The 19,199-nt window shown below is 44.8% G+C and overlaps 1 protein-coding gene across 3 annotated transcripts in view; it reads left to right on the top strand.

The window, feature by feature from the left end:
- Nucleotides 1-695: 695 nt before the first annotated feature.
- ITGA3 (integrin subunit alpha 3) overlaps nt 696-19,199 on the top strand; it is a 123,535-nt gene continuing 105,031 nt past the window's right edge. The window contains exons 1-3 of one of the 3 annotated variants that reach the window (XM_061588972.1): nt 696-757; nt 18,011-18,140; nt 18,240-18,908. In XM_061588972.1, coding sequence (XP_061444956.1) covers nt 18,679-18,908 — 230 coding nt within the window. In that variant the 5' untranslated portion in view covers nt 696-757; nt 18,011-18,140; nt 18,240-18,678. Of the gene's footprint in view, nt 758-15,337; nt 15,358-18,010; nt 18,141-18,239; nt 18,909-19,199 lie in introns of those variants that run through there. The other 2 variants (XM_061588974.1, XM_061588973.1) reach the window with 2 other exon arrangements.

Below are 19,199 nucleotides of genomic sequence, written 5' to 3'. Positions count from 1 at the left end.
TTCATGTTTGCAAACTCACAATTAAGTATTTTACCTCAACTCTACTAAATTGAAAATGCTTAATAAAAATCTAGATAAATAACTAAATGCTTTCTAAATACCTGTAGGTGAAAGTCCCAGACACACCCAAATGGAGCCCTTTAATATCTTGAATCTGAAATACCTATCCAGTTATCATTGCACACAAGTCTTTGCACACCTTTGGCACAAATTTACCAACTCTCTTATTTTGGATAGGAGGTACCCAATTTTAATGTATCCTCAATTAAGGTGAACTGAGCTGATTACAAATCCAGCTCCCTGGGGAGAGTGGCAGCTTCTTTGAGCATCAGTGAAGGATCTTTTCTAAACCTGGGCTGCTAAACAGTGCAAAACCAAAATCTTGCAAGCTGCTTAGTGAATATGCTCCTTTGCCAGCAAGCTGGAGAACACATGCCTAGATTAGCCTTTACAAAGCAAAGAAACAACTCATCCAGAAAAAAATGACTGGCAACCAAGAGGTCTTCTGTAGCTTTAAAGGTTGTGCAGGGGGAAAGGAGAATTCCACCTTGTGGTTTTTCTCATTACAGAGTTGCAAGAACACTTGCACTTGGCTGACTTTCTCTTTTCCTAAAGATACAGGATCAGTCTCAGGCCATGAACCTGGCAACCCTAGTTTGATTGTGTTTTAAATCCAGGCTCTAAACAGTTTGATGCTGTCTTTGGATGCTTTCAGATAGGGGCTTAACATTGCAAATGGATCATTGAGATATTCCAGGTGAGTCATTGGCAACAGGGTTCTTTGGAAATGTTAAAAGGGGGGGGCTGGCATTTTGATGGCAACAACTGGTTGTGGCCACTGCAAAAACCTTGCATGAATAAACATCCACCTGGAAGCACCCTTTGTTGTAAGCAAGGGTGGTTTTTTTTTTTTTGCTGTCTTTTAGTTTTACATATTGCATTTTAAGTATTGCTTTGTTTGTAAGCTGCCCAGGGAATATTTACTGAGGGGTGGCTATATAAAAAAAATTAATTAACTAACTAATTAATTAAGCAACATTAAAAGGGTCCCCTGCCCCCTGAAATAGACTGCTGAAAGAGTGGAAGAAAAGCAGGAATGGATCTTTGTCCTGGGCTTAGCATCATCTCGCCATCCTTAATTCTCAGCATATGTGCATATGTCTGCCTTCCCACCCCCCACCCCTACTCCTACCCCTACCCGTACCCCTGAGCCACTATTTTCCATCTGGCTCTGCTTGGTGGTTCTAGTTTTGTTTTGTTTTTTAAAGGTCCCACCTTTAAAAAGGTTCCCCAGTTAAAGGGGAAAGGGAAGTGATGTTTCACCTTCAGTGAAATTAGGCTAGGAGTTGTGGCTTCCCTGCCCACCTACTGGGGAGTAAAAGGGTCAAAACAAACAATCTCTCCCTCCCCCTCTCCCCCCCTCCCTCTTGTATCTGCTCTGACTTAGTGAGGATTCTCTGGGATCTCAAGAGGATCTATACTAGCCCGACCCCCAACTGAAGATGCTGGGGATTGAACTTGGGACCATCTCCCCTAGAAATGGGGAACTCCAGGCTGAATGCAGGCCTGCCAGCCTCTCTATCTGACCCTCAGGACTCTCCCCACACCACATACTCTGCCCAGCTACACCCTTACCTGCCTGGCTGTGTACCCTCCTGGAGTGTTTTTGCAAGACTAGAATGTGTCCTTGAATGTGTGAGGGTATGTAGAAACCGGCCTAGTGTACAAAGGTAAAAATGTTGCTGTGCCACTTTTGCTTCTGGCCCCATCCATCACTGGTATGTGACCCCTGGAAGGTTGCCAAGAAGGGAATATGGCCCTCAGGCTGAAAAAGATCCCACGGACTCTACACAGTGGACATACGCTTGGGAGTGGGCCCTTCAAAACCCATCAACAGGTTCTTCACCACGCCACCCTCTTAAACCAACCCTGCAAGCACTCTACCTCTGAGCTATGGCTGCATGCTAGTCCCAGGTGAAGAGATTTCTTAATTTGATTTTTTTTGGTCCACTTCATTTCTTTTCTTTTTACCTCCCAGTTCCTTTTGAAAGTACTCTGAACGCCTGCAAAAGTCTGGTCCAGGCATTTTACCCTTACACACCCACTGAGCCAGGCAAATATTTAGAGAGCTAATCAGAGATAAGGAAGCTGCTTGCCGCCCTCAAGGGCTCTGCCGGTAGTATTTGATGGAAATGTGCTCAGCCTCCTCCAGTTTGGACTGGGTTGGGCTGCACTATATTTGTTGCTGCAAAATTCCTAAGATACTGTTGTTGTTGCTTCCTGTCCTCTGCAGCAACCAAGGAGCTCAAGGCAGGCTCCTTCAGGCTTCATTTCTGAGGTTTGAGAAAGCGAGGCATAAAACATGGCGTTGCCGTAGCAAGTCGCTAGATAACATTCATGCTGGAGTCTTGGCTCTCCCGGTTAGGTGTGGAGAGCACACTTTTGAAAGGTTTAAACATTTAAAAATGTGGAGTTGAACTAGCACCTCAAGCCCACCAGGCCTCCCCATTTGGCCTTCAAGGCCATTTTAGCCAAGCCACACCTACCTGCCCTACTCCTAACCCATGAGAGCAAAAAAGGTCACCTGATGTCATTGTGTCACCAGGTGGTTGACTCCACCCACCTTGGCCTGTGACAGGTGGTGGAGATCTAGCCTCCTAGCCAGATTCAGTTCCCCCACCTCTGTGGCCATATGACATAAGCCAACAAACAAACAAATCTGGTCTCTTTCACAACCACCTGCAATCTAAATGGGCAATATTCAGCTACATGAAAGTGTGTATAAAAGTAAAAATTACCTCAACTGTAAGAAGACTCCCCACCTCCTTCCCCCCATGTGTGCCCCGTGCCATGCCCAAATCTGCTCTAAAGGGTTGGGGAACCACCAGAACAGAGTTAGGAGGCATGTGGTAGGAGGAGAGGAGGTTGCCAAGCCTGGCCTCCAAGAGGTCTTCTGCATCTTTAAAAGTTGTGCAGGGGGAAAGGAGAATTCCACCTTGTGGTTTTTCCCATGACAGAGTTGCAAGAACACCTGCGCTTGGCTGACTTTCTCTTCTCCTAAAGATACAGGATCAGTCTCAGGCCATGGACCTGGCAACCCTAATGGGCAACTTCAGAGATCCTCCTGCTCTCCCTTGCTAGGGTTCTTCAGACTTGAACTGGTCAGCATTTCAATTAGAGAACTATCTTCTGTAAAGTAGGGCACATGGCCACCCTGGTTGGGAATGAGCATTAAAGGGTTAATGCAAAAGTCTGATATAAGCTTGTTCACGTGGGTGAGATTTTCTGAGACTCTCCTTTAAGGAAGCAATTCTCTGTAAAAATAATAACAAAAAATCACCTAATACAGATTTTAGACAGCCCTATCTTCACAATCAAGTCACAAGTGGATAAATGCATGGTTGGAAGGGGAAATTTGTAATGAGTTTTTTTTTAATTGACAAAATTATAAATGAAAGACCTAACAAACTGGTAAAGTGACACCAGCTTAAAATGGGGGTTAATTTGAACCAGGGCTCACTTGGCTTTACCGTCAGAGTGTGCTTTTTGATCCTAGAGCCTTGCAAAATGTCAAGCAATACTGAAAGAGACAGTGTTTTGGAGACTGTGCAGAGATCTTGGAGTGTAACAACAGCCAGTCCATCTCTGAGATTGGAGAGATCTTCTACTTCAGGGACTGGCATTCAAATTTGGGTGGCCAGAAAATAAATGAATGGCAGGGCTCCTGCACCTCAAATAGCTGCTGAAGTCCTCTCTTCTAAACTAGCTATTAAATCTGCAGGAGCCAGAACCTATTTTGCATCTGGACACCCTGATCCACACTGATGATATTTTTAGAAATAAATAATTGAAAATGATAGTATCTAGCAGTGGAAAGGGTTTTTATTTCCATGGATGTCCACTGATTAAAGAACTGTTAGGAGAGAATTAGCGTGGTTTGCATTTTAATGCAAACGTACCTAATTCATACTTCCTGAACCAAACAGTGACCTGAAACACAGATGTCCTTCAAAATTTGAACTTCTCAGAATATTGCAATGCTACTCTCCAACCAGAAAGTGTGTACAAAAAGTGTAGATTGGGGAACATGTGCAGAAACATGTTTATACTAGTGGGGAAAATGTACAAAATGCATTATATTAGGGAGAATTGCTTGCAAAGAAAATTAGAGATCTCTTGGAAACTGCTTAGAGATTTTTGGAATATTAAGCAATATATTGTTAAGGGTTTGGGGTTGAGATGGATGATTTCTATGTGTCCCCTTCTAGCCTCTGATTTGGGAACCTGCACCTGGAGGTGAGAAATCTGCTCTGCTGGCCAGATCTCCCTTTGTTAGTCTGATAGAGTGGCCAAATGAGTTAACGGGCCTATCAAGTGTCCATTAACTGGTGAATGAGCCAAGGAGATCCCACTGTTATTTAAACTCTTCAGGAGAGCCCCCCCCCAGTTCTGCAGCCAAAAAGAGGTTTGTGTTTTTGAGTTGAGTCTGAGGAAAGGCTGGGAGCTGGAGACAGGCAGAGAGGCTGGCTGTCTGCACCATGGCTTCAGGGTGTCTCCTGTAAGCCTGATGGAAAAGAAAGATCTATTGGACTGCCTATGCTTTGAACCCCTCCATCTTGTACTCAGGTTGGAATGTGGGTAAATAAGCAAACCATATTTCATAAAGACACCACAGTCTCCACCGACCTTCTTTCCAAGGACACCAAACACCTCAGTGAGCGCAGGGACCCCTGGAAATCTCTCACCACTCAGAGACTGGGGTGGTGCGCAACAATGTAAATGCTTTTAAACAAACCAAAGTGTGTATGTTAAGCAGGATGGTGTACAAAAACAGGAGAGGAGAAAGGCACATGAAAATGCATAGAATAAACTGAAAAGATGGGGGAGGGGGAAGAGATGAGAAACAAAAACAGACAGATTTGCCTGTCTTTAGTAAGGAGTGGACTAGGCTTTGAGAATAACCTTTGCTGATCATTGTCAGAAAGTTAGGCAAGGAGGACTTATATTTGCTCTGATGCTCAGAAATCCTCTCAGCAGCTTGGGGGGGCCAGGAACAGCTGTGGGCATGCTCCAGGAATGGGATCTTGCCGTCTGGGGCGGGGGAGGGGGGAGAGAGATGCCCAAAGATCAATGGCATTTTCTGTGGGCCTTTGGTAGGAAGCACACTTATCGCCGAGATTATAATAGCTGTTGCGGTTGCCCTAATGCAAACAGAACCTGGGCCGCAGAGCCGGGAAGGAAGGAGAGGCGGATGCAAAGTGTAACAGAAAGAAAAAAATGTGCTGTTGTTGCACCTGCCTGGCCCTGAAGGAATTGTGCAGCCTGTTCATCAAGCTCGGGCCAGCCAGGTTCAAAGAAGCGCCACAAGTTCCTGCACCTCAGACAGCGGTTTGGCAAGCAGTGAGTTTGTCAAAAGAGGTGACAGCCTGCATGGAACCATACCCCAAATATATCTGGGCACAGTCAGTACTCATGAATCATCAGTGATGAAGAAAAGACATTCTGTGCGTACATACACAGGAGGAAGAGAAGCACTCTTTTTCTCAAATACTGCTTCATCTGCTGAGGGAAAGGGCCATGGCACAGCGGCAGAGCATCTGCTTTGCACGCGGAAGGTCACAGATTCAATCCCCAGCATCTCCAGGTAGGGCTAAGAGAGACCCCTGTCTGAAATCCTGGAGAACCAGTACCAGTCAGCGTAGATGGTCCTAAACTACATGGGTCAGTGGTTTAACTCAGTATAAGCAGTTTCCTATATTCCTATAAGCCTTGCTTTGAGACTAGACAGATATTGTCAGTGTTCTGCTGCTGTAGACTGGAAGAGCTTCTACGCAAAGCTGAACTTTAAATGTCAAAACAAAGGTTTGGTGTGTTTTTTTGAAGCAAGCAAAACACTGTCCTTGAAATCCACCGTAAAAACCCTCACTAAGGCTGCAGCCCTAACCAAACTTCCCTGGGAGTAAGTCCCATTCAGCTCAGTGGGACTTACTTCTGAGTCTGACATGGTTAGGATTGCACTGTGAATCTGCAGTCTTGCTGATGAATTCTAAGCCAATAAAATCAAGGGATCAGCTGTCAAATTCAATAGTTTTACACTGCTTGTTGGATTTTGAAGCCCCTAAATCCAGCAGCAGCAGCAGCAGCAATTCAAACTGGAAACTCCAGGAGATGTGCATGCCACATTTGAACTGTGGAACGCCTCTCCCAATACGAACCCACCCGTACACTACGTTCAAGATCAAAGGCTCTCCTTCGGGTGCCTACTCCAAGGGAAGCTCGGAGGGTGGCAACAAGGGAGAGGGCCTTCTCAGTGGTGGCCCCCAAATTATGGAACGATCTTATTGACGAGGTGCGCCTGGTGCCAACACTGTTATCTTTTCGGCGCCAGGTCAAGACTTTCCTCTTCTCCCAGGCATTTTAGCATGTGTTTTAAATTGTTTTTATGTTGTTTTAAATGTTAAAATTGTGTTTTAAATTGTTTTTATAATATATGTTTTAAATTGTATATTTGTTTTAATGTTTTCAATTGCTGTAAACCGCCCAGAGAGCTTCGGCTATGGGGCGGTATACAAGTGCAATAAATAAATAAATAATAAATAAATATAGGTCAGTGGCAAAGCACCTGCTCTGCATACAGAAGGACCCAGGTTCAGTTTCTGGCATCTCCAGCTTAAAAAGAATCAGGCTTGTTCATCTGCTGATCTCTTTAAACTTCATGCATGCAAGGGCCTGCTTCTTTCCCAACCACTGCTTGCCTGTTTTTTCTCCAACCCAAGTGGCTATCCAGCACAATTCAGACGTGACATCTGATGCATTGTATCACCGGGGATCATGTTGTTGTTATGTGCCTCCAAATCGACTACAACTTATGGCGACCCTATGAATCAGTGACCTCCAAGAGAATCTGTCATAAACCACCCTGTTCAGATCTTGTACAAAAAAAATCTTGGTCAAAATTGTTTTAAGGTATCAAAGAGAAGCTCTTTGGCAACGTGTACAGCACCCTGCTTTCTGATGCCGGGAATATGCATTGGAATCCATTTACAGTTACCTGGAGGAGCCCTGCTTGGGTCTTCCTTGCCACTAAAAGCAATTAATGCTGTAGCTGTAATGTTATCTCGATCCAGCTTTTGCTACAGAATGTGTTTGCTTGCCTTTATTTTATTATTCATGAAGAAACTTTTTTCCAAGGGTGTTAGATGCGCCTGAGCTAAGCGTTTGCAAAATTTGAGAACCACAAGGCTTTCTTTCCATTAAAAGTTTGCACGCAGGAATGGATTTAAGGGTGGGCAACCCCCCCCCCGGGGCATATGGGACACACCTGTCATGGACTAATCTACTCAACTATCAACAGCTGAAAGAAATAGCACATACAGTTTCTATGGGATGAATATAGAGTTACAGATCATAGCATGACAGGGAATAAATCATACATGTAGATCGCAAGTCAAAGTCATGAAATGGGCCACAAATGGAAACGAACCCCCGGTATTCAAATGATGTGGAGCAAATGGCATGGCAGAAGTCGGTCCTCATATGTGGCACTATGAAGCTATGGAGCAGGGAACATTTTTCAGCCAGAGGTCTACATCCTCTCATAGGCAACCTTCCAGGAGCTGCCTTCAAGCGGTGGATAGGGCCAACAGTAGGCAGGGTCAGGGCAAAAGTGGGCAGAGCAAGAGGTGTGACTCTTGCCTTTTGGTAGGCTACATTTCAGCCACACAAAGGCCAGGCACAGAGAAATCTCTCCAGCCAAACAAAAGATATGATCACAGTTCAAGCCCACGTTCCAGCCAGGCAAAAGCACTCGGGGAGGGCATGGAGCAGACTAGTGAGGGGCATGGTCCAAGAAAAGGGGGCATAGCCTAAGGGGAGTCATGAGGGCTATATAGGGAAACTGGAAGGTGGCATTCCGCATGCAAATTGGAGGCTCCTCACTCCTGGCCTACGGCCAGCCCTCCTGTGGCTGGGAAGCCTGGCTCTTCAACCCAGATATGTGTAGGTTGGCTGAGAGTAATTTAATGTGGCAAAGCACTCTGCATGTGCTCAGAGGCACAAAAATTCTGTTGCGTCACACTGTTGAGCACTGACAGTTGGTACAGAATCTGGCATTGGAGGCTGAGTTAATAATAATAATAATAATAATAATAATAATAATAATAATAATAATAATAATAATAATAATAATAATAATAATTTAATTTATGTGTCGCCTATCTGGCCAGTGGCCACTCTAGGCGACGTACATCTCGGTTACAATAAAATACATCATAATAATACAATACAAATGATAAAAACTATAAACAATGACAGTTCAGAGTAATAGGCAATTTGTCATAGAGATTAACCCTCCCCGGAAGTCCCGAAGGCCTGTCTGAAAAGCCAGGTCTTCAAGGCCTGGCGGAATACATTCAGGGATGGTGCATGCCGAAGATCATACGGGAGGGAGTTCCAGAGAGTGGGGGCCGCCACTGAGAATGCCCTCTCTCTAGTCCCCACCAACCTAGCTGTTTTAGTTGGCGGGACTGAGAGAAGGCCCTGTGTGGCTGATCTTGTCGGGCGGCATAATTGGTGGCGTTGGAGGCGCTCCATCAGATAAACTGGGCCGAGACCGTGTAGGGATTTAAAGGTTAATACCAACACCTTGAATTGGGCCCGGAAAACAACTGGAAGCCAGTGCAGGTCGAACAGCAGTGGGGTGATATGCTCCCGGCGTCGACAGTTTGTAAGTAGTCGAGCCGCCGCATTTTGTATAAGTTGTAATTTCCGGACCGTTTTCAAGGGTAGCCCCACGTAGAGCGCATTACAGTAATCCAAACGAGAGGTGACCAGGGCATGTACCACCAATGGGAGCTGATGAACAGGAAGGTATGGTTGCAGTCTACGTATGAGGTGTAATTGATACCAAGCTGCCCGACTCACTGCTGAGATCTGAGTCTCCATGGACAGCTTGGAATCAAGAACAACCCCAAGGCTGCGGACCTGGTCCTTTAGGGGCAATCTCACCCCATCGAACATCAAGTCAATATCTCCCAACCTTCCTCTGTCCCCCACGAGTAGCACCTCGGTCTTATCGGGATTCAGCTTCAACGTGTTCCTTCCCATCCATCCACTCACGGATTCCAGGCACTTGGACATGGTCTCCACAGCCAACTCTGGTGAGGATTTAAAGGAGAGATAGAGCTGAGTGTCATCCGCATATTGGTGACACTGCAGCCCAAATCTCCTAATGATTGTCCCCAGCGGCTTCATATAGATATTAAATAGCATGGGAGAGAGGATAGAGCCCTGTGGCACACCACAATTGAGAGGCCAAGGGTCTGAAACCTCTTCCCCCAGTGCTACCTGTTGATGCCTATTGGAGAGAAAGGAACGGAACCACTGCAGTACAGTGCCTCCAATTCCCAATCCCTCCAGGCGATGTAAAAGGATACTGTGGTCAACAGTATCAAAAGCCGCTGAGAGATCGAGGAGGACAAGAAAGGTGAATTCTCCCCTATCTAGTGCCCTCCTCATATAATCCACCAGAGCGACCAAGGCTGTTTCAGTTCCATGTCCAGTCCTGAAACCCGATTGGTATGGATCCAAATAATCCGTTTCATCCAAGTGTGTCGACAGCTGATTAGCCACCACTCGCTCAATGACCTTGCCCAAGAATGGTAAATTTGAAATTGGGCGAAAGTTGTTCAGAACTTGGGGATCCAAGGAGGGCTTCTTTAAGATGGACTTTACAATTGCCTCCTTGAGGGCTAATGGCATTACACCCTCCTCCAGGGATGCATTAACCACCGCCTTAATCCCCTCGCCCAATTTCTCTTTGCAGCTCACAAGGAGCCACGACGGGCAAGGATCATTTAGACATGTGGTAGGCTTCACAGTTGAGAGCACCTTGTCCACATATTCAGAAGGGAGAGGCCGAAACTGATCCCATTCAACCGGCTTGCAACTGGCCAACTCTGGTTCATTCACTGTATCCACGGCGTACGGGATCAAGTTCCGTAAGTGTTCGATTTTGTCAGCAAAGTGCTTTGCTAATTTGTCACAGGAGGCTTTTGACTGTTCCAAGGGTTCCTGAGCAACTGGACCGACCAGGCTTCGGACCACTTGGAACAACCTCCTGGGACAGCACTCTGCAGACGCAATGGAGGCAGCAAAGAACCTCTTCTTTTCTGCCTTCACTGCCACTTGATAGGCAGCTACTGCTGCTCTAACCTGTGTCCGGACATCTTCGGAACGTGATTTCCGCCACCAGCGTTCTAGTCGTCTCACCTCCTGTCTCAGATTACGCAACCGTGGTGTATACCATGGTGCTAGCTGAGTTCTGTTCAGGGGGAGAGGACGTTTCGGAGCCACCCGGTCCAATGCCCTGGTGATTCCCTCATTCCACTCTATCACCAGGGTATCGACCGGGCGGCCTTCAGCAGGTTCCAATTCCCCAAGCGCAGTCAGGAATCCTTCTGGATCCATCAGGCGTCTGGGGCGGACCATTCTAATAGGTCCTTTTCCCCTGCGGAGGGTGTGTGGCATCAAGAAGTCTATATTTACCAGATAGTGATCTGACCATGACACAGGGGTGGAAGAAACCACCCCCAACTTCAGAGCACTTCCCTCCCCTCCCAGGACAAACATAAGGTCAAGAGCATGGCCGGCTACATGGGTGGGCCCAATGTTACTAAGGTGCAGTTCCCAGGAAGCCATGGTTTCCAGGAAATCCCGAGGGGCTCCAATGAGAGTGGTCTCGGCATGTACGTTGAAGTCACCCAGCACTAATAATTCTGGGGACAACGCCCGTACAGCCGAGACCACCTCCAGTTCTGCTCTGCAGGGTCAGGATTCCTTTGGGCTTCTTTGCATGTGAAGGGACAGCATTTGATTACGTAAGACTTGATGGCTGGCTGCTGAATATATGAGCTGACTCCATGCAAAGCTTTAGGGCCCCTCCTGACGCCCTTTTATTGTGATTTGTGCTCATGATGGAATCGGGCTGGTTATGCACATCCCTACTTTCAATAGAGTTTGCACCTGCAAAAGTTTTGGGATTGGACATACTGTTTCAGTTCCAGTTGGTGCACATCCCATAGCTTTCTGCAGAAATCCTGTAACTTTTTATACTACAAATGTTCTTTTTGTTGCACTATAGTGCAAGAATCCTCCACATGGTAATGATGTGGGCAAGCATTGTAGAATGACCAAAGTGGAATGATGGGTGGACAGTCCAGTATAAATCCACCATTAATAATGCGTTATTATTGCATCAGTTCCATGCCACAGAATACATCCTCAAACAGTATTTTGAGGTGATGTGAAAAGAGCTAGCTGTTGTGTTTGATCTGTGATGGCTGATTTACGAATGCGAGACAGTACATGATGATGTTGCAGTCTTTGAGTAGTAAACAGGGTTGTGTTAATTGTTGAGAGCCATGATGGTGTAGTGGTTTCTTTAATATTACTTGTTTATTTAAAGCACTTATACTCTGCCCTTTATCCCCCCCCCCAAAAAAATCAGCTCACAAAAATCATTCCCAAGACAATCGCTACCCTTGGATTCTCAAGCTAAAAAGACATGATGCAGAAGGAAAAAGGAATGAAAAGGAGGAGCAAAAAGCAAGCTCAAGAACAAAGTGCTTCAAGAGATTAGAAGATTGGACTAAAATGTGGAAATTCAAATCCCTACTCAGCTATGAAACTAATTGGACAGTGGTGGTTGCTTGTCAGTGGGGCAGTGGAATCCACTCTGGGGTTTAGTATGAACTTTCAAGGAGCTGTCCAAGGAGTTGAAGCACCTTGGACAACTCCTTGACAGCTCAGACTAAAACCTGGAGCCGATTCCACTGCCCCATTGACATGCAGCCACCAGCTGCCACTGTAATTGGGTGACCCTGGGCCACACGCTATCTTTTAGCCCAGGGATGGGCAGAAGGTAGATTGGGATCTACTGGTAGATAACTGGATGGCTTTAAGTAGATTGGCAAGGATTACTGAGTTCTAATTGTTTAACAGGGGCGACAACAAAATGACACCCAACCCTGCTGAAAGTTGAAGAAAGTTGATGGGAGGATGTAACTACGAGTGGATTTTTGTGTGGAAGTACTGTGAGCTCATTTCTGCTACTCAAAACAAATTCCTGGCCTCAAAGTTCTTTAATTCCACATTTATGACTTTTGCACCTGGTTCGGGTTGTGGATCTCAGGGTTCTAGTAAAACACAAAGTAGATTTTGGGAGCCTGAAGCCTGTCCCCCCTAACCTAACCTACTCAGAGGAGTATCCTGAGGAGAAAATGAAGGGGGAAACCATGGGTGCCCTGAACAACTTGGAGGAAAGAGGAGTATAATAAATGTAATAAATCAGGGGTAGTTAATGTGGTGCCCTCCAGATATTGTTGGACTCCAACTCCTGTGAACCCCAGCCAACAATGGCTAGGGATGATAGGAGCTATAGTCAAAAACATCTGGAGGACACTACCATGTTGGCTTCCCATGAGATAGACTTTGGTTTGATCCAGCAGAGCTCTTCTTAAGTTCTTGAAATGCACAGACTGCCTTTCTTGCAGACATGGGAATGAAGGGACAAAGTTTTGGTTCCCATAATCCCCAACCATTGGCAATGATGGCTGAGACTGATGGAATTTGGGAGTCCAATAATATCTGAAGGGTCACAGGTTAGCCACCCCTAGTTTAAAGTGATGGTTTCCTAGTTGGTTTGAGCATGGACACTTCTCCTTTTAGAGATCAAACATCAAGAGGGTATCTAAGAAAAGGCTGTGGCTGTGTACACACCATACATTTACAGCACATTTAAAGCACATTATCTTCCCCAAAGTATCCTGGGAACTGCAATTTATCCCTCAAGGGCCACAGTTCCCAGCATCCTTAACAGACTACAATTGCTGGGATTCTTTGGGGGAAGCTATGTGCTTTAAATGTTTGATGTGTACACAGCCTGCATCAGGATGGGAAATGGAGGCAATCCAAAACTTCTTATCTCTCATGGAAGGGAGGGCATGGCTGTCTTGTAGAATTAGATTTAGGATGAGAAATCAAGCTCATATTGAGTGATGCTCTATTCAAGATTCTTCAGCTGCTGATGGGAGCATCAAGGATTCTGCACTAAATCCCAGGACTTCACATTTTTCCCTCCCTCCAATCCATCTTTTCTCTAGAATCCTGACATTATCAAGCAGAAAATGTCCAACAGCAATTAATGCATTCCATTCCTCATCAGAAGAGCTTGCAATATTACACAAGCAAATTTCCTGGGAATGTTTTGCGGTTAAGAGCAGAAAAATGTAGATATTTGCCTTTTTTTGCTGAAAGTCCACTTTTTGCCACCCTAGCGTGTGTCCTGTGCCCTGTCACTGATGCTATTAGAAACTGAAACAATTTGTCCCCCCAAGTTCTCTGGTGTGAATTTTGATGTTGACTGTTCTCCAGATATTCCCTGGTTGCTCAAATATTTGCTGTTTGTATTTGACAAGCCCATGAATGGGATATGTGCTGACCGCCTGGCTCCTCCCAGCATCCTATAGAACAGATTGAACCAATCAGAGTTTCTGAACTGTCTTTAAAAGGCAGTCCCAGGGAGAAAGCACTATAGTAGTCCATTCTGGACATAACCAGTGCATGGGTCGCCAGAGTGTAGAGGGAAAGTGCATATATTTATTTTTTATGTAACACATTTCTACCTTGCTTTTCAGGGCAAGCCCTCACAAGGCAGCTTATTTATTTATTTATTTATTATTTGATTTATATCCCGCCCTTCCTCCCAGCAGGAGCCCAGGGCGCCAAACAGAAACGCTAAAAACTCTTTAAAACATAATAAAAAGACGTTAAAATACATTAAAACAAAACAAAGTTAAAAACATTTTTAAAAAGCTTTAAAAACATCTTTAAAAACAAAAACAAAAAAAGAGTTAAAAACATATTATTAAAGAAGACATACTAAAAGCAATTCTAACACAGACACAGACTTACAATAAAAATGTTAAAAACAAAACAATTGGACAAACATATGATAAAACCAACATCAGATTCTAAACCTATATATATAATAAAAAACGTAAGAATGTCATCATGCAGCCTCCATTGGAGAATTTGTAGTGCTGCATCACAGCCCTGGATTTGCATGAAGTCAGGGCAGGATAGGGGAGCAAAAAGGAGGCAGGTTGCACAACAGTTGTGGCTGTGGTATGGCAGCAAAAAGAGAGGGACACTGGCAGGGGAAATGTGGTTTAAAACAACAAGAGAGGTCTGAATAGATTGGGTGCTTAGTAGTTGCAATGTGTGGGAGGAGGAAGAGTCAGGAGGTTACCAGGGGTGTGTCTGTGTGCAAGGGGGAGATGCACAAAAGGAGGGGAGGCATAGACATGGGGGTGAAGATGAAAATGGGTGCAAAGTGAGGCTACAGAATAGAAGAGAGAAGTGGCTTCAGGAATGGGGTTGGAAAGGGGAAAAGTGGGCTTAGTAGCTGTGTGGGGTGGGAAGGGGAAGCTCTGGGGGTTAATGGGAGTGGCGGGGAGTTGGTAGCGTGAAAAGGGCACAGCCCCTAGTATATATATATTTAGGGACCCTTTAAATGCTATAAGAGAGGGGGCCAAGTGGAGTTCACAGGGAAGGAATTCCGCAAGTCTGGGGCCACCACTGACAAAGTCTTGGGACTGACAATCTGATTGACCTGAGAGGGGAGCCAGAGATCAGGGCCTCTGAGCAGGAATGGCTCAAGACATGTTGGTGCCCAAGGCAGAACAGCCAATGGTGCTCCCTTCCCACATCAAGGAACATAGCACACAAGGGCTACCATGCTATTTAGGCACCTGAGGCAGAAGATCCCACAAGCACATTTCCCCCTTTCTGGAAGTAAAAATAGAACAATAATAAATACACATTTTGCTGCCCTTTCATGACCCACACTCTGCCTAATGGTAGTGTCAGCCCTGAATCGGTCAGTTTTGAGGCATGGGCAAGTTTATAACTTCATATGAATGTAAACAGTCCTTCAAATAGCCTGGTCCCAAACTGTTCAGGGCTTTAAGGATTAGTACCAGCACTTTAAATTAAGACCAGAAATGAATGGGTCATTGATGCACAATTGGTGATTATGATCAAACCACCTAGCTCCTAAAAACATTCTGGCAGCTGAATTTTGCACCAGCTGAAGTTTCCAGACTTTTGTTAAAGGCAGCCAATGTTCTGAGTGGCCTAGTCTGGATGTAATGAACCAGTGCATGTCTAACTGAAGCCACCAGATCTACATTCTCCAGATAGGTCACTGTTGGTGAACCAATTGTGAATAAAATGATCCTTGATGACTATTAAGACCTTACGGAAACAATTATGCTTCAAGACTCTCCTCCCCATAAGGTCAGATCAATGGATGATCTCAACAGGACCTTCTTAACAGTGGCCCAATATTTACTGAACGCTTGCCCCTCTTCTCTTTTGAAAAATTTTTTTTTGTTTCGTCAGACTTTTTAATGTATTGTTGAGTAGTTTTGTTCAACTGATGTATATTTAGGATGTTGTTATTGTATTGTGATTGCTTTAATGTTTTTCTTTCATTTTTATTGTTAATTTTGCTATACAAGGTTTGATTTCTGTCTTTTGATATTCCATATGCTTAAGGTGAAGTTCATTTAAAGAAAATGATGAAAGAAGTATGGATAGTGATGTGAACACTTTCTGAATGTAACTTTGAAGATATTAACAATGGCCACTTCAAACTGAAATGTTGCATGCTGATATCAGAATTTGGATTTTTCAGAATTCACAAATCTAAGCAGTAGATTTCTGCATTTCCCATACTACTTTTCAACTTTTTAAAAAACACTAAATAGGAATTAGATGTTATTGAAAAATGAAATGGACTGCCTTCAAGTCAATCCCAAGTTATGGCGACCCTATGAATAGGGTTTTCATGGTAAGCCATGGTAATCCTCCAGGCTCAATTACTGTAATACGCTCTATGTGGGGCTGCCCTTGAGGTTGGTACGGAAGCTGCAGCTGGTGCAAAATGCGGCGGTGAGACTGCTCACTGGGACAGAGTATTGCCAACATGTCACCCTACTACTGAAAGAATTGCATTGGCTGCCCATTTGCTACCGGGCCAAGTTCAAGGTTCTAGTTTTGGTGTACAAAGCCCTATACAGCTTGGGACCAGGATACCTGAAAGACTGTCTTACCCCTTATATACCCAGTCTATCACTGCGCTCTGCAGATGTGGGCCTCCTGCAGATACCATCTTATCAGGAGGTTCTTTCTGCACAACATAGGAAGCGGACTTTTCGTGTGGAGGCACCTACACTGTGGAATTCCCTTCCCTTTAATATTAGGGAGGTGCCATCTCTGTTATCTTTTCGGCACCTGTTGAAGACAACAAACCTTTTAAGTTGAGACCTATCCCAGTCTGTGTCTGTGTTGGAATTGCTTTTTAATATGTTTTTTAACCCTTTTTAAAAGATGTTTTTAAAGCTTTTTAAAAAAATGTTTTAAAAGTTGTTTTTTTTAGGTGTATTTTAAGGTCTGTTTTTAAGATTTTTTGATGTGTTTTTAGCACTATTGTTTGCTGCCCTGGGCTCCTGCTGGGGGGAAGGGAGGGATATAAATCAAATAATAAACGGTATTCAGAGGTGGTTTACCATTGCCTTCCTCTGAGGCTGAGAGGCAGTGACTGGCCCAAGGTCACCCAGTGAGCTTTATGGCTGTGTGGGGATTCGAACCCTGGTCTCCCAGGTTGTAGTCCAACACTTGAACCACTATGCCACAGTAGCAATCAATTTAAAGCTTCACAGAAGAATAGGTGTGTTCTTATGTGTCAAGAGCAATTCTGGCATCTCTTCCATCCACTCTATGCATCTGCTACAGTAAGCTGTTACCTGCACATCCCTTGCCACAACAGATGCCCACTTTGGGCCTTTCTACAAAAACTCTACTGAGAGGGGATTCGATATAAAATTCACAATTCTACTGATTTCTATGGGCATTTCCAAACTTCCTATTTTTGGGTGGAATTTAATAATGTACCAGCAAATGCAGGTTGTGCAATTAAAGGAAACTTGGAGCTCTTGCACAACAACCCCCCCCAATGACCCAAACCTTTTGCAATAAGCAAAGTGATGGGAAGCACCGGAAAGTGTGGGATAACATTTGCTTGACTCCCATGTCTCCTAACCTCCCCACAAACAAATCAGAACGAATGCTCATTGTGTAATGTTGTCTGACCTCCCTGCAAACTTTGTGAAAACGAATCAGGACAAATGCTCAATAAATAGGTTATATGGAAGGATAAATGAGGCAAGGGGTTTTGGAACTATGTAATTTTGAATTAGGAAGGATGCACACTTTAAAATACAAACATCACAAATGGAAAGCAGCTTCAGGGTCCCTTTTGGGAATAAAAAGGATATCCAAATGTAGATATATGAATAAGCACATACTGATTTTAAAATCCACAGGTTCTGAGCTGTGGATGTCTGCTGCTCTAATTTGAAAATTATAAATCTGAGGGAGGAAAGAGACCCTCTCACTTTAAACTGTATGTAATTTCAGTACAGTTTATTTGACTCAGGGCTTGCTCACCAGAGATCAGTCCCAGAACCTCAAGTGGAGTGGGGTGGCTAGAAGGTTGAATTTAGATTAAGGAAAGACAGCTACAAATCCCTGGTTTGCTGCAAAACTCACTGCATGATCTTGGACCAGTAACTGCCTTTTAGCCTGACCTACCTCTTAGGGTTGTTATGAGAGTTCTCTTGTGGGGGGTGGGAGAGAAGCACTTGAGCTTCTTGGGCGTAGAGCAGGATATAGCAATGCAATAATAAAACAAACAAGCCTCACAGCAGCAAATGCCAGGCTTTTGCAGGGCTGATTACAGGAAATGGAAGGTACATCTGGTAAATCTCATTGATCCAATTTTTGGTTCTGAGTCAGGTGAACTTCTGCTTCCTGTAGATAAGCCCAACAATTTACCCAGGACAGTTGGCAAGTGTGTCAGAACCTGTTCTTATTCTTTCCCATGCAGTTTAATAATAAACACAAGCAACCCTGGACATGTGCAGAGTGTTTTCCCCTATCCACTGCAGCCAGCCCCAGCACACCTGTGATGGTGGGCGCAGGGCTTCTAAGAGAAAGCGAGTGCCTGAGCCTTCCAGGTAATCCTGGGTCTTTGTACCTTTGGGGTGCTTTTTTTTAAGGGAAAAAAAACAGTCCCTGCCTTTTATCTGTAATGTTCTTGTTTGTGTACTGGGCAGGTGTCCAACCTGTCCGGGGCCCTTTAAGAACCAGTGCCTGTCACTCCTGCTGGCTTCGACTGTGTTTCTTTTTCCCCCGGAAGAAAAGTATAGCCAGAAGCGGCTGCTCACAGTCCGTGTAAGGTGGGGAGGAGGTAACCAAACGTGCGCGCCTCCCTTTTGCGATACCAGGCACAGAACCGCTCCATACGAATCTTTTGCGGGGTGGAAAGAACGGGCGAGTGAGGAATCTAATCGCTAAGGATTTGCAACATTAACAAAGAAGGAGAAAAAGGAGGAGGGCAAACTCCAGGAACTGAAAGCAACAGCAACCTTTTTACTCCGGCAAAACGAGCAAGCCACCCACAAACTACATCACAGAAAGCACACAGCAAGACTCCTGGGGAGGGATTTTCAAAACAACAACAAAACCGGCGCAAAGAAATTGACGAGACACGACATGGCTTCTAGTCAATTTCAGCTTTGCAGAACCACAAGGCAGAAAAGCCGGCTTTGGAGGCAAAAAGTGTTCCTTTTAGGATGCACCGTGTGGATTTCCCTTTGCGCCCCGCGATGTGCTGCTTTCAACCTGGACACTAAATTTTTGGTCCTCAAGAAAGGCAAGACCCCAGACAGTTTCTTTGGACTCTCTGTAGCGCTGCACCATCAAACTGATCCGGAACAATACCTGTAAGTGAAATGCATCCACAGCTGACTATAGAGGCTCTGGGATGCCATGTTCTAGAGGGGAAGGGGAGTGTACTGTTGAATATTGTGAGAGGCTCCCTTTTTCCTGGATCTCTCTTTCTGAACTGAGGTTAATTCTTGAGATCTCATTGAGCCACTGGTGCCCAATTTAAGAGGGTGGTAGGCTTTTGAGTTACACAGAACTCTCCAACATGAAGGAATCTGATATTTAGAGACCTGTCAGATATCCTTAAAATTTAAGCTGGCATCCTTTTCTGTTCACAGCTGCAATGC

The sequence above is a fragment of the Rhineura floridana genome, chromosome 11, assembly GCF_030035675.1.
Source record: "Rhineura floridana isolate rRhiFlo1 chromosome 11, rRhiFlo1.hap2, whole genome shotgun sequence".
Taxonomy (NCBI): Eukaryota; Metazoa; Chordata; class Lepidosauria; order Squamata; family Rhineuridae; genus Rhineura; species Rhineura floridana.
Note: the sequence above shows the minus strand (reverse complement) of the source record. Positions and strands in the feature narration are given on the sequence as shown.